The sequence below is a fragment of the Lepidochelys kempii genome, chromosome 11, assembly GCF_965140285.1.
Source record: "Lepidochelys kempii isolate rLepKem1 chromosome 11, rLepKem1.hap1, whole genome shotgun sequence".
NCBI lineage: Eukaryota > Metazoa > Chordata > Testudines > Cheloniidae > Lepidochelys > Lepidochelys kempii.
Window position 1 is genome coordinate 71,842,134 of NC_136390.1, and position 15,590 is coordinate 71,857,723.

The window sequence follows — 15,590 nt, forward strand, 5'->3', positions numbered from 1 at the left end:
ACACAAAGAGGGTGGCAAAACTATTAGATCTTAGAGGATTGGTGTTTTAATGGCTTAAAATATAAGAGGTGTAGGCCAACTCCTCACCCCAGTCTGACCCGCTGATATTTATCCTTGCCCTTTATTTATGCTCCTTCAGCTAATGACACTTGAATGGGCACTATAATACATTATTTAAGGACAGCCTGTTACCAGTGCTAACTTCTCCAGCGGCTCTTCTGGCCTCTGGAGATTGATTGTAAAAGAAAACTAATACTCTCCTGACCACATGGCTGCTGCTGCTGCTAAATGCGCTATATCAGGAATACATATATATATAGAAATCCATGCCTGGCTTTGGGTACGGCCTCTAACTGTTCTCCCTGCATTTATTCAGTCAGAGAGCACAGATATGAATTGCTTTAACAAACTTTTCAAATAAATTGGCTCTTGTCTCTGGTTTTTCTCCCAGCTTTTTGTTAAAGTGCTGTTCATAAGAGATGAGAGAGATGAGAGCTTCAGATAACTGAGAGGCTTGTTCCTATACATCAGCAGCATGGCTCTTGCCCTGCAGCATTGATTGAAACTTTATTTAGTTTAGGAAAAAGTTACTTGTAGAATGTGCAGGTCCTCTGCACTGTTCGTGGGTTTAGTTGTCCAAATCAGCGTTGCAAATGGTGTTTAGCTTCCACACAATGATAGCAGCCTTCAACTACCCGAAGGGGGGTTCCAAAGAGGATGGATCTAGACTGTTCTCAGTGGCAGAATGACATCTCTGGCAGATGACAGAACAAGAACCAATGGTCTCAAGTTGCAGTGGGGAAGGTCTAGGTTGGATATTAGGAAAAACTTTTTCACTAGGAGGGTGGTAAAGCACTGGGATGGATTACCTAGGGAGGTGGTCAAATCTGCATCCTTAGAGGTTTTTAAGGCCCAGCTTGACAAAGCCCTGGCTGGGATGATTTAGTTGGTGTTGGTCCTGCTTTGAGCAGGGGGTTGGACTAGATGACCTCCTGAGGTCCCTTCCAAATCTAATATTCTATGATTCTGTTCTACCAGACAGATGATGATCTAACTGTAGAAACTCCTGCTGAGCTGATCTATAATTTATCTTGTACTTCTAGAACCAGTGGGAGGACTTAATTAGAGCCAATTTGTGGCTGTTCCAGCAGGGTTGTGCTACTGGTAAAGAGCACTGGGGGCTGCTTAATCCCTGTGCAGCAGGCAGCCATAAGGCTCTAGCTCCAGCGCGAGGAGTGGGGAAAGATGGCTAAGAACTCACTCTTGTGTGGGGTGGGCTCCCATTGCCATCAGCGGGATTCAATGTGGGCACAGGGGACTGCTCATACGCAGCAGCTTGCAAAATCAGGGTTTAAGTCATGTGGCAGCCCTGACTGAGGCAGAAGCCTGGTTAGGTTGCAGGAGTGTCCATTCAGCATGTCACAGTTCCCGGTCGAGCACCCCACATTGGCCACTCACTAGACTGCTGGGATCTGCTGTCCAACTGCCTAGTCCTTGGGCTCAGTGCCTTTAGACGCCTCTATAGCTTAAACACACCCTTCCCAGAACTCCCCCACAAGGTGTGAGCTTTCTAGGTCACTATTGAACTCTCTCAGAAGGCACGTAGTAGTCGTGAGGTATATAACCCGTATAGACACCTTGCCAGTCTCACTATTGCTCTTCTTCTACTTTACATAAAGCATAAGGGAGTAGGGCTCCTTTAGAACATAACATAAATCCTAACCGCAGTTGCCCCTCCTAGGGGACCGTCTGGTTTCAGGTAAGCAGGCAGGGTTCCCAGCTTCATAAGGCATCTACATTCCGGATTGCTTCTCCCTCCTCTTGATCTTGGGAAAAATGGCCCCCCGTAGATCAGCTCCTCTATTTTTATAACCTTCCGGTCTTCTCTGTCAGGTGGCACCCTCAGGTGACCAGAGACTCCTCCCAGGTGACTTTGTTACCAAGGTGACCTCCCTCCCCATGAGCAAATGTGATACTTTAAAAACTGGGTTGCCCTGAGCAGCAACCATCTCTTTGTCATTTGGTTAGTTGATCATCAAAGTTTAATGACCCTCTATTGTTAGCTCTATGCTAGCACCCCTCTGGGATTCTAGTTCAAGACCATAGAATCATAGAAGCTCAGGGTTGGAAGGGACCTCAGGAGGTCATCTAGTCCAACCCCCTGCTCAAAGCAGGACCAATCCCCAATTTTTGCCCCAGATCCCTAAATGGCCCCCTCAAGGATTGAACTCACAAGCCTGGGTTTAGCAGGCCAATGCTCAAACCACTGAGCTATGGAGGTCAAAAGGCAGTAAGAAGGGGAAGGCGAGCCTTACAATCAAAATGGAGTTTGCAGTCTGACACAGGTACATACAGAGTTCATAATTACACACAGAATGACTAAATTGTGAGGTTCCCCAAGTTGTCACACAGTGTCACTCGCATGTTTGATGTTTGCCTGAAGCCAGAAAATTCACACTTCATTTAAAACCTCCTCAAAGCTGAATGCTTCTAAACCTCAAATAGTGTCCATTCGGAGGTTGGAGTGGAAATGTGGGTCAATTCCTCTTTTTAATACAAACCCGGTTAGCTTGTCCTGTCCCATGACCATGCAATAAAATACATTTATGTTCTATTTACATTATCGCTGCTAATTTTCCGTATGCAGAGAAATGAATTCCATTAGCTCTGGTGAACAGAATCACTGGCAGGCTTTTTCACATTTCAAAATGGTAGAGGCAAATTAAGTTAGTCTAATGCCTTTTTGTATTTCTCAGGTTCAAAATATGAGGACAATGAAACGCTCGCATGGGAAGCTGTCATGAAAGAAAATTACCTTGTCAAAATCAATTCCAAAGCAAACGACTCATCAGAAGAGTATGTCGGTTTTTTCTCTCTGCTATACTCTTAGACTAAACTTCACTTCTGCAAACTTTTTTTTAATAAGAAAAATAAAACCTTTTTTTACATTTAGAAAGTCTGCTTATACACTATATATTAATAAAAGCAGCCTAAAACAGCTCACCATTCTGCCTCAAGTAAAATATTGGAGATTTTACAATACATTGGTTGCCTAGGCTGTTAAATTTTCATTACAATTTTGCAAATTTGACATGACACATTATTCACACAATATGTGCTGAATACAGGGCCGGTGCAAGGCTATTTTGCACCCTAGGCGAAACTTCCACCTTGCACCCCCCCTTCCCTTCCCCTCTCCCCGGAGCATCGCTTATTATAAATTTTCAAAAATGAATACTGCATAATGTGGCATTGTTCATTAGAATTAATACACGTTCGGCTTGAAAATTTATTAATTTCATTATTTAGTCTACATATTTAATGAAAATAAATGAATAACCTGACAGTGTTGATATTGTTATTGTTTTCACTTTGCACAACATAGCATGGATCTTAAAATAAATCCCATACATTATACACAATACACTGTCACAGAGTAACACGTTATAATTTAGAATTTATTTTTCCATGCTTTCAGTTTAGCAAATTTAGAAACAAGTTCCTCCAAGTCAATGCTGCGAGCAATGTCATGTTCTATTAGCAAGGTAGATAGTCCAACAAGTCTTTGTTGCAACACTGATGTTTGCATTTATGTTTTTATCAACTTGAGCTTTGAGAAGCTTCGCTCACCACTGGCCACAGAAACTGGCAGAGTCAAGAGGATGCAAAGAACAATAACTGTGTTGGGGACACTATCTGTCATCTTATTTTTCCATATGAAGTTCAATACATCTTGCGGTGATGCACTTTTTGGACTCATCTTGAAATAGCTTGCAATTCATTACACAAGTCAAAGGCATCAACATCTTTGGATTCACCATGTTGCAAAGCTTGCTTCAGATTCAAGCAATGTTCCATAATTTGCTTTGGTGTTGTTTTTGCAAACTATAAACATCATATAGGAAGCCAAATACTGAACTAATTTGCTGCATCAATGTGAATCTTTCTTCAGCCAAATGTATTGCTGTGTCGATGACTGCAAGGTAAAAGTTCACTTTAAATTTTTCTTTCAGATTATAAATAGGTTCATCATCTGCCTCATATGTGAACTGCTTTCTCTTTTTTCTAATACGGATTGGATCTGGTTCAAAAAGTGCCAGTATATCCAACTCCTCCGCAAGTTCACCTGCATCTACCAATGTTTTCTCCAAATCTGCGTCACTTCTTGGAGTGAAACTTCTTGGTTTCTCCAAGTTGATTAATGGTGTCACGTATGTCGAATTCTTTCACTTGAAGTTGTTTGCTAGTCATGTTGATCTCAAACAATATGTCATACCACACAACAAGAGAAAGAAGAAACTTGAAACTAGAAATGGCTTTTGCAAGATCCTTTACATCAACTCGTGATGTATTGCCAGGTGATCCTGCTAGAGTAGTGTCATCAGAGATCTCTATCAGAGCATCATAGATGTCACCAAGCTGATAGCGAAGAGGTTTCAAGGCATCGATTCGACTTTCCCATCTTGTTTCACTCCATAGCTTACCTGTGAGATTAGATTTGTGGTGTGCTAGAACTTCCCAGCCATGTGTAGAAGCTGAGAAATACACATAAACACACTGAACTAAATCAAAGAAGGCAGTTGCCTCCAAGCAACATTTTGCAGCATCATTAACAACCAAATTCGATGTGTCTGTATTCGCACTGTCAGTCTTGGCAGGACCATCCTGGGATGGATGGAGAGACTCAGCTAGGAAGTACTGCAGGTCCCTGCTTGCCCTACACTCCTCTCCCTCTCCAGTACCGCATAGTTGGAGCCAATCAATCGCTATTTGCATTTGAAGCCATTAGTGCAACTCTACATTTCCCTTTAGCCCTGATCTCTCTTTGGGGCACAGTGTCTCTCTGGCTTTGTCCCTCTCTCCCCACCTGGGTCCCAGTTTGCAGAAAGCCCCAGCCCAGGGCAGCTCCGACCATTCCCCTGCTGACAGAGGCTGGGGCAGGGAGAGGGGCACTGGGGCAGCTCAGCTCTGTGGGCTGCCGTCCTCTCCAGCTGCCCGCACACGAGGGGAGCACAGACCAGCAGGTACCCAAGCTGTGGGGAAGCGCTTATCTTGGCCAATGCACCAGCATCCTCTTCCTCCGGTGGGCCGCTGTGCGAGGCTCTTTTGTTCTCCGGGGGGAGGGGAGTGTGAATGCACTCTCCGTGCCCCCTGCTGGGGCTGAGCATGGAGGCTGAGCCAAGGCAGACGCCCATTTCCTTGCCAAGCCCCTCTGCCACTGGGCTCACTTTTTGGCACCCCCAAATCTTGGCGCCCTAGGCGGCCGCCTAGTTTGCCTAGTGGTTACACCAGCCCTGGCTAAATAAATTTATTTATGTACAATTACATACCAAAAATGTCTTCCATTAGCTTGCTAGGGCAGACTTGGGCAAATCACTTCTCTGTGCCTCAATGTTCCCATCTGTCATGTGGGGATAATCATAGAATCATAGAAGATTAGGGTTGGAAGAGACCTCAAAGCAGGACCAACCCCAACTAAATCATCCCAGCCGGGGCTTTGTCAAGCTGGGCCTTAAAAACCTCTAAGGATGGAGATTTGACCACCTAGGTAACCCATTCCAGTGCTTCAGCACCCTCCTACTGAAATAGTTTTTCCTAATATCCAACCTAGACCTACCCACTGCAACTTAAGACCATTGCTCCTTGTTCTGTCATCTGCCACCACCGAGAACAGCCTAGCTCCATCCTCTTTGGAACCCCCCTTCAGATAGTTGAAGGCTGCTATCAAATCTCCCCTCATTCTTCTCTTCTGCAGACTAAATAAGCCCAGTTCCCTCAGCCTCTCCTAATAAGTCATGTGCCCCAGCTCCCTAATCATTTGTGTTGCCCTCTGCTGCACTCTCTCCAATTTGTCCATATCCCTTCTGTAGTGGGGGGACTAAAACTGGATGCAGTACTCCAGATGTGGCCTCACCAGTGCCGAATAGAGGGGAACGATCACGTCCCTCGATCTGCTGCCAGAGCTCCTCCTAATGCAGCCCATTATGCCGTTAGCCTTCTTGGCAACAGGGGCACACTGCTGACTCATATCCAGCTTCTCGTTCACTGTAAGCGCCAGGTCCTTTTCTGCAGAACTTGCTCTTAGCCAATCGGTCCCCAGCCTATAGCAGTGCATGGAATTCTTCTGTCCTAAGTGCAGGACTCTGCACTTGTCCTTGTTGAACCTCATCAGATTTCTTTTGGCCTAATCCTCCAATGTGTCTAGGTCACTCTGGACCCTGTCCCTACTCTCCAGCATATCTACCTCACCTGCCAACTTAGTGTCATCCGCGAACTTGCTGAGGGTTCAATCCATCCCATCATCCAGATCATTAATGAAGATGTTGAACAAAACCAGCCCCAGGACCAACCCCTGGGGCACTCCGCTTGATACTGGCGGCCAACTAGACATCGAGCCATTGATCACTACCCGTTAAGCCCAATGATCTAGCCAGCTTTTTATCCACCTGATAGTCCATTCATCCAATCCATACTATTTTGACTTGCTAGCAAGAGTACTGTGGGAGACTATATCAAAATCTTTGCTAAAGTCAAGGTATAACACATCCGCCGCTTTCCCCATCTCCACAGAGCCAGTTATCTCATCATAGAAGGCAATCAGGTTGATCAGACATTACTTGTCCTTGGTGAATCCATGTTGACTGTTTCTGATCACATGATTTTTCTAGGGACTGAGGTGAAGCTGACCAGCCTGTAGTTCCCCGGATTCTCCTTCTTCCCTTTTTAAAAGATGGGCTCTATATTAGCCTTTTTCCAATTGTCTGGAACTTCCCCCAATCGCCATGAGTTTTCACAGATAATGGCCAATGGCTGTTCAATCACATCAGCCAACTCCCTCAGCACCCTCGGATGCATTGCATCCAGCCCCATGGACTTGTGCATGTCCAGCTTTTCTGAGTAGTCCTTAACCTGTTCTTTCACCACTGAGGGCTCCTCACCTCTTCCCCATACTGTGCTGCCCAGTGCAGCAGTGTGGGAGCTGACCTTGTTCGTGAACACCGAGACAAAGCATTGAGAACTTTACCTAGGTTGCCTCCCCCATTCAGTAAAGATCCCACAGTTTCCCTGACCACCTTCTTGTTGCTAACTTACCTGTAGAAACCCTTCTTGTTACCCTTCACATCCCTTGCTAGCTGCAACTCCAATTGTGCTTTGGCCTTCCTGATTACACCCCTGCATGCTCAAGCAATATTTTTATGCTCCCCCCTAGTCATCTGTCCAAGTTTCCACTTCTTGTAAGCTTCCTTTTTGTGTTTAAGTTCACTGAAAATTTCTCTGTTGAGCCAAGCTGGTCGCCTGCCATATTTGCTATTCTTTCTGCACATCGGGATGGCTTGTTCCTGTGCCCACAATTAGGCTTCTTTAAAACACAGCCAGCTCTCCTGAACTCCTTTCCCCCTCATATTAGCCTCCCAAGGGATCCTGCCCATCAGTTCCCTGAGGGAGTCAAAGTCTGCTTTTCTGAAGTCCATGGTCCATATTCTGCTGCTGTCCTTTCTTGCTTTTGTCAGGATCCTGAACTCAACCATTTCATGGTCACTGCTGCCCAGGTTGCCACCCACTTCTACTTCTCCTACCAATTCTTCCCTGTTCGGGAGCAGCAGGTCAAGAGGAGCATGATCCCTAGTTGGTTCCTCCAGCACTTGCACCAGGACGTTGTCCCCAACACTCAAAAAATTTCCTGGATTGTCTGTACACTTCTGTATTGCTCTCCCAGCAGATATCAGGGTGATTGAAGTCCCCCATGAGAACCAGGGCCTATGATCTGGAAACTTCTGTTAGTTGTCCAAAGAAAGCCTCATCTACCTCATCCTCCTGGTCTGGTGGTCTATAGCAGACGCCCACCACGACATCACCCTTGTTGCTCTCACCTCTAAACTTAACCCAAAAATTCATGCTTTCCTCCTTTTTCAAAGTGCTTTGAAATTCATTGATTGAAAGTGCTATATAAGAGCTAGGTAGTATTTTTACATAGATTAATGGAGAATACCAGCCATGTAACCATGAGAAATAAGGTTATACATAGGTTGCGGGGATTCCAAGCTGACCAGAAATCTTTACTTAATACTAGTAGTAGATGGGGTCTCCAATTTTTAGTTGGGACTTGAAAGATTAATTATGTCCTAAGGCTATGGGTACCTTCAGAAATCCTTTGTCAAATCCTGACACTTGGCTGATCAGCCTCAGAGTTCCTTCAGGAATCACCTCAGCATTTTTAGAGCAACAACTAAGTCTGACAAACTGCCAAGAAAAAAAGAAATGTATACAGACCAGAATCAGAGAACAAAGTTGTCAAAAGGCATAGGACCAGATTTTTAGAGGTATTTAGGTACCTAATTCCCGTGGAGAACAAGCATGCAACTGTATTCAACGTGCTACTGAATATAAAAGGCTTTATTTTGTAGCAACCCTCCAATAGTGTCTAGGTGTTCTTCATTTCCATTTTTGGCATTGAAAAGCTGGTAACTTTGGGTGAAGGGTTTCACTAGTGCTAGGGCATGCAGCTTTCCTGTTACGGACATTCCATCCTTAAAGGCATAAGTAAGATTTTCCATATGCTGCTCAGCATTAAGTTACAAGCTAGATGTATTCAAATTGGAGTGGCCAAATTTTGAGCCAAAAGAGGTTGTGTAAGTAACTTGCCAAGAGCAGCACTGACAGTAATTTATACATAGAGTTGTAATCAAAACCAGGTGCACACAGCCATAATGACTTGTCTCATCCTGGAAAGATGAATGGGAACTATTTGAGTTCCCAGGCAATAACACCTGCAGTCCATATCAGCCTTGTCATTAACCTTCAACTATGTGCATTCAGAGTAGAAGATCATTCTAGGATCCAAGAGCCCATAGTTTTCTTTGGTCCACATTTTAGGTGTTCCTATGTGACTAGATGTCCTGCCTTAAATTAATTGTATGTAATGTTCTGCTGCCCAGTTTGGCACCGAATCAAGGAGTAGATGCCAATTGCTAGTTTAATTTTTAGTCCCACATGGCTCATTTTGGTATTTGTCATCTTTTCACAGGATGGCACATCGATTTAGACAACTGGATATGAAGGTACTTTGTTTTTGATTGGTCTGGGGAATATGTGGCTATCTGATATGACAGCTAGTGGCATATATAGAAACTGGACCCCCGTATTTATGCACTGTTTACACTTAACTGTAGTCAGATATTATTTTCTTAGGGCTGTACTTTCAAGGTATTGTCCTGTGTTGGGGGCAGCGTGGAGGTACGCTGCCCAGATGTGCATGCTAGGAGGCACTGTGCCTCAAGCAGAAAACTGTGTGTGTGGCACAGACCTCTGATAAGGTTATAACATCCACATGAGGTCGCTTAGATGCTAAAAAGCATCTAGTTGTGCTGAAGAATGAAGGAGCAGATATTTTCTAAGCTCTGCAAAGGTGGAGAGAGGCCACGCTGTGCTGCTGCTTCTAAGAGCTTTATTAGGTAGGATTTAATTTCAAAATAGTGCCTTAAACATGTCTTAAATGAACTGCCTCAAAGCAATGTACTTGTCAGACCTGTTGCTTGATTACTAGAAAACCACTGGAGAGTTCTAAAGCAGAAGGGGATGTCAGGGTTGCATAGTACTGAGCAAGGTGTCTTCCCCATTGTAAATACACTTTGAAGGCAGAAACTTCATAGGGCAGCGTGCGCTGTCGCTTGTCCAGTTAATTCCATCAAGCAAGATTCTGATCCCCTTACAGCACCTTATCCATGAGAAGTCCCACAGACTTCCCAGGAAGTAAGTTATGTCTCAGTGCGGGTAAGGGTATCAGGTTGCCCCCAGAGTTTGCTCTGTGTGCATCTGAGTGAAAGAAGCATTGGAGGAAACCAATGTAAAAACATAACAATCTTTACAGTAGACTGGTTTCCACAAAACTCCAATGACCAGATCCCATCTCAGGAGTAAATGCAGATTCAGAGTAATTTGGAGTCAGTTGGTTTCATGATACCTGCTTGTTAAATGCATGAAATATGTATGCATTAGGACTCACTACATTTATTGACTGATGAAAATTGTAATTGTTGTTGTCCTTCCAAATGGACTGTACTGGGGCAATGTTTGAAGAGGCACTTCTATTGCTCATTAGGGCTATTTCCCTGTGAAAAATAAATATAAGCACTGCATTGTTTATCAGCACAGCTGAGTTTATCTAGTAAATGCAAATAGCAGTTGGCTAATGCTCAGTCACTAACAGCCGGCATTCAGAGGGTAACCAAAGAAACAGGAGCTTAACTTGGAGGTGCCATGGGAGTTATTGTTACTGTTTTACAACCATTCCCGGGCATTTTAAACGACTTACTGCTTATTTGCCTCATACATCTCTCTGCCTGTTATCCAAGCTGCAAAAATGCCTTGGAATAAGCTAGGCTGGCTTCAAACTAACATGAATCTTGATTTGTTTTTGTTTTTAGCTTAATGATCTGAAAGGCCTTCTGAAAGAGATTGCTAACAAAATAAAATAAAAGCAGCTTGAAAGCAGAGGAGGCAAACCTCAGCAATGTAAGCTCACTTTATTGACTAACATACAAGAGCATCTCCGGTGCTTAAATGCATCTGTCTAATAGAGAGGAAGGGTTCTATCTGACATTGGTTACTGATGCTTCTATTTATATCTTCAGCATTAAAAAGGGAACACTAGGCCCTGGATTTCTTTCTCACTTGGTCATTCTGGATTAAATCCAAGGATATGCTGTCACCATCTTTAATTTCCAGACAGTAATTTAAAAAAAAAAACCAACCTATTAAACCCCATAAGAATTGTCTTGTTTTGACCCCGGGTTTGCTGAAAAGCTCCAAGCTGAACCAATTTATGTATTATTTATGCTAGAGGCCCCAACTGAGATCAGGGGTCCCATTGTGGTAGGTGCTGTACAAACACAATGAAAGTTCTTGTCCTGATCAGCTAAATCAAAAAGACAGACCCAAGGGGATGAGAGAGCATGGATTATTATTCCCTGGGACTATGGCATAGAATGTAACTTACCCAAAATGACATAGGAAGTTTATAGCAGAGCTAGGAACTGAACCAAAATTTCCCAAGTCCTAAGCTAGTACGCTCACCAACAAGGCTATCCTTTCTCTCTCAGCAAGTTATTAACTTCCTTTGATAGATTTCCTTATTCTTCTCCAGTTTGTGATTGTCTGGTGTTACTGAATGGTGTGAGGGATTCAGAGCCCTTGGGATAGCAAAAGGAATTTAAGATGCCTGACAAAAAGACTAGAGTGATGTAGAACAACATCAAAACTAGCAATGACTGGCATCTTCCTTTGCAGAGAAAACGGAATAAGAAATGTGGTTGTGTGGAAGTGAGGACTATCTGGAATTACTATGTCAAACTAAACTTTAAAGCAGGGGTGGGCAAACTATGGCCCGCGGGCCACATCCCATTTATTTCGGCCCTCAAGCTCCTGCTGGGGAGTGGGGTCTGGGGCTTGCCCCGCTCCCACGCTCCTGCCGGAGAGCAGGGTCAGGGGCTGCTCTGCACATGTGTACCGTGGATCCGTGTGGCTCCCAGAAACAGCGGCATGTCCCCACTCTGGCTCCTACGTGGAGACACGGCCAGGGGGCTCTGCACACTGCCCCCACAGCTCCAATTCGCCAGGAACTGCAGACAGTGGGAGCTGCAGGGGCAGTGCCTGCGGACGGGGCAGCGTACAGAGCCACCTGGCCGCACCTCCATTTAGAATCTAGAGCTGGGACATGCCACTACTTCCGAGAGCTGCTTCAGGTCAGTGCCGCCTGGAGCCTGCACCCCTGAGCCCCTCCTGCGCCCCAACCCCTCATCCGCAGCCCCACCCCAGAGCCTTCACCCCCAGCCGAAGCCCTCACCCCCCTGCACCGCAACCCCCTGTCCCAGCCTGGAGCACCCTCCTGCACACTGAACTCCTCATTTCTGGCCCCATCCCAGAGCCTGCACCCCTAGCCAAAGCCCTGACCCCTCCCTTCCCCGTGCCCTAAAACCCTGCCCCAGCCCTGATCCCCCTCCTGCCCTCCAAACCCCTTGGTCCCAGTCTGGAGCACCCTCCTACACCCCAAATCCCTCATCCCCCAGCTCCACCCCAGTGCTCGCACCTCCAGCCGGAGACCTCACCCCCTCACACCCCAACCCCCTACCCCAACCCTGTTTCCCCTCCTGCCCTCCGAACCCCTCATTTCTGGTCCCACCCCAGAGCCTGCACCCCCAGCCAGAGTCCTCACCCCCTCCTTCACCCCAACCCCAATTTCATGAGCATTCATGGCCCGCCATACAATTTCCATACACAGATGTGGCCCTCAGGCCAAAAAGTTTGCCCACCCCTGCCTTAAAGGCACAGGGCTCTCTTTCAGGGATTGAAGAGATTTGTTCCTTGTAGAGAATCATTTTGGCAAGTGCAAAATGAACCTTAAACACTACCAACTCAATTCTCTACTCGCTCACAGTGGGGGTATGATTTTATACCCACTTTGCACAGAAGTAAATGATTATATAAGGCGCAATGCCAGAGAGACCCATGGGGGTAAACTGCACAGTTCCAGGAAAGGGCTTAGTCTCTCTAGTCCTTAGCCACATCCTTAGATGTAGTAAATCTGAAGTCGTTCAGCTTGTAAGTTAGCTCAAGTCAGGTAAAAGGTCTAAACTCTAGTCTGGTAGCTTGGGGACTACTCTGGTTCCTAAGTGATGAAGTATAATGGAAGTTGAGGATGCCGGGTCCACCTGAAAAATGGTTTACTGCTTGCTGGCAGCTCAGTGAAATCTTCCTGGTGCTGTGAATGCTCTCTTGCGTATGAGCTGTCCAGGTTCTGAAGCTGGGCTCCCACAAAAAATGACCCAATGTACTAACTAATCTAGATTCATGTGAAGGGCAGACAAGCCAATGCCTCCCAAGAAGCTGAAGCTGTATCTTTGTAGTACTTTGGCCAATCAGAATGATAATGTTTACATCCACGCTGCGCTCGTCTGGTACAGGGGGAGATCACTGCATACAATGCAGTGCATCGGAGAATCAGGCCCAGCACCTGCAGAAGATGCTGAATTGACAGCCCCAAAACTTCCCAATTCTGCCTCTGCTCTTACTTAATCTAATACACATCAGAGCTGCCACTCTTCCTCATTTCTTAGCACAGCAGCAAGCCCATTTTATCCCTGGTAATTTGTTAGGATTAGACCCCTGGATTCCATGTTGACAGGTACTGGAACGAAAACAAAATGTGTCAACTGACTGCAGTGGGAGATTTATTCTAAAATTCTCTTTTTATTTTCTTTGCTCACGCAGGTACTGACTTGTTCACACTAATTTCTAGGAGATGTCTCAAAGTGAAATGTATCCTGCGACAAATGGTAGCACCTGGGAAGGAGTGAGGAGGATGCATGGTGCTTTTAAAATGACATTTCTGCTCTTCACGTCTCAGAGCTGTGGGCTCTGGTCTCTTTTATTTCCATGGTCATCTTACATGATGATGATAAAAAATTATCCTCCTAGTTGAGCTCCAAATTCCAAAAGCTGATCTGTTGCTTTTCTTCTCAGTCCTTCGTTACTGGCTGTAAGCAGGTAGCTCTCATCAGCTGCTCAGAGATCACTTTCCTAACTCCAAGAATTCTGCTGCCAAACCACTCTGGTTTGAGTCTCGTGAACGGATCTTCACCCAGGCATCAACTAGACACTCAAGTGCAGATCCTCAGAGGTGTTTAGGCTCCTAGCTCAAAGAAAGTTAGGAGCCTAAATTCTTGAGGATTTGGGCCTCATTGTTTCTTTTAATGACCCCCAATGGTCTCCTCCCCTGCCTCCCTTGCTACCCACATAGTGTATTTCCAAACCCTGACTAAATTTTTACACGCTGGTGTATGAAGATAAAAGGCACTCCTGCCTTCCCTAATAGGAAATATTGCACTCAGCATCCAAAACTAACCTACCCCCTGGATTCCTGGTGAACAATAAAGACTTCTTCAGATTAGGCTGAGATACTGTTTTGTAGCCCAGACTCTGAGTGCCCACACCACAGGGCTGAAGGCAGGCAATTCACAAATAAGTCTAATAGGATCACTACTTGCTGCCTCAGTGATGTTTTGCAAGGCCCTGATATTGCATTTGGTTTCACTTGTTCAAGTTTCTGTATGGCCTGTTCGTGTTCTGATTCATTAACAAACAAGAGGTGGTATATGATTCACCGCTCATTTGATGCAACAGCAGGGCTAGCTCCTGGTATCACAGTAGTTTAGAAAGCAAGTGTCCCCAGCTAAGTGTTCTTTCCTGGAAGGGAAAGGGGCTTCTAAATGCAATGCTGCCTGTAGCAAGATCCGCTGGATGACAGCTTGGCTCAACCAGAATGGCTCTGCCTTTGTGTTACATGCTGAAAGTCTTCCGGAGAGCCAAGCCCTAGCAAGCCATTAACTCAAATGACTGCTGTGTTGTCTCTGCATAAGAAAACAACTGAATATATTTTCCAGGGGAAGCATTATTAATTGCCTGTTACAGTAAAACTTTTTAGCATCTTGCTGTTCACATCTTTGCTGTTTGATCTGCTATCAAAACTTACCAAATGCACTGAAACAGGTCAAGTTCAGTGTTGATTACAACACCAATACTAAGGGGGATATCTGTTCAGCAGTGCAACATAAGATTTCAGTCGTCGGAAATTGGGAAAGCTTGTCAGGACATACTCAGACTCCCACTGACTTCAGTGGAAGTTGGATTGGGTCCTAAATGACTAAGAGAAATCTACTTTATATAAATGGATTTTCATTTGTCACTTGTGTCTGCCTTTACTGTGGCTAATGTGTCTTCCTTCCATTTTTATTGTCTGCCGTGCCGTACTCTATGGTACCTGTAACAGTGTTGTTCCCCTGCATATTATGCTGGATGTAGCTATGAGTAGTGTAACAAAGAATCAAATGTACCTTTATGAACATACACATTAAATAGTAAGTTAACTCTGGCTTCTTGCCTTATTTCAGGGTGGGAAGAGATAAACAAGGTATTTTCCTAAGCCAAGTAGGTTCTGCTACCTTGCTACCCCTGTGACACTTTCTGTATTTCTTTGTCTAATCTCATTTCTACAGGCAAGTGTTCTGTGTTATTGCCAGCTACATATCACCCATTGCCTTACTCTAGGAATTGCAACACAACTGAGACGACTTTGGGAATAATTAGGGAAACAATCGCACTAGGCACCCATCTCTGTTTGAAAAGGATTCTCCAATGAGAGGAAAGACATTCTGATGGTCAACGCCAGTGGGATTTCTCTAGGGGGTGTGGCAAATTTGCCAGCACTACTATGATGGGTCCCATGCTTTCTCTTCTTGTGCGGGGTTCAGGACGCTGTTTCTCACCCCTAGTCTGGGGTATCAGCTGTCCCACTGGTAGTCCAGAGAAAGGGAGTGGAGAGGGAGGGATCCAGGCCCGCCCTCTACTCCGGGTCCCCGCCCAGGGGCCCTAGGGATAGCGGCAAACCACTTGGACTAGTGATTCCTTTCCCTGGGCTACTTCCCTCTCCGGCCCTTCAGCTTGTATCTTCCCTCTCTCTGCTTGGGACAGGTTTCTCCCAACCCCTTGTCTGTGGAGTCCCTCTGCTCTGCACAAGCCGGGTTTCCCTTTACCTG

General features: G+C 45.3%; 1 protein-coding gene across 1 annotated transcript in view; it reads left to right on the forward strand.

Annotated features, from left to right (window-relative positions):
• TRPM8 (transient receptor potential cation channel subfamily M member 8) overlaps nucleotides 1-14,896 on the forward strand; it is a 128,152-nt gene extending 113,256 nt beyond the window's left edge. Inside the window, exons 23-26 of the mRNA XM_073304777.2 lie at nucleotides 2,757-2,856; nucleotides 9,026-9,059; nucleotides 10,425-10,512; nucleotides 13,267-14,896. Coding sequence (XP_073160878.1) covers nucleotides 2,757-2,856; nucleotides 9,026-9,059; nucleotides 10,425-10,475 — 185 coding nt within the window. The 3' untranslated portion in view covers nucleotides 10,476-10,512; nucleotides 13,267-14,896. The remainder of the gene's footprint in view (nucleotides 1-2,756; nucleotides 2,857-9,025; nucleotides 9,060-10,424; nucleotides 10,513-13,266) is intronic.
• The last annotated feature ends 694 nt before the right edge of the window (nucleotides 14,897-15,590 follow it).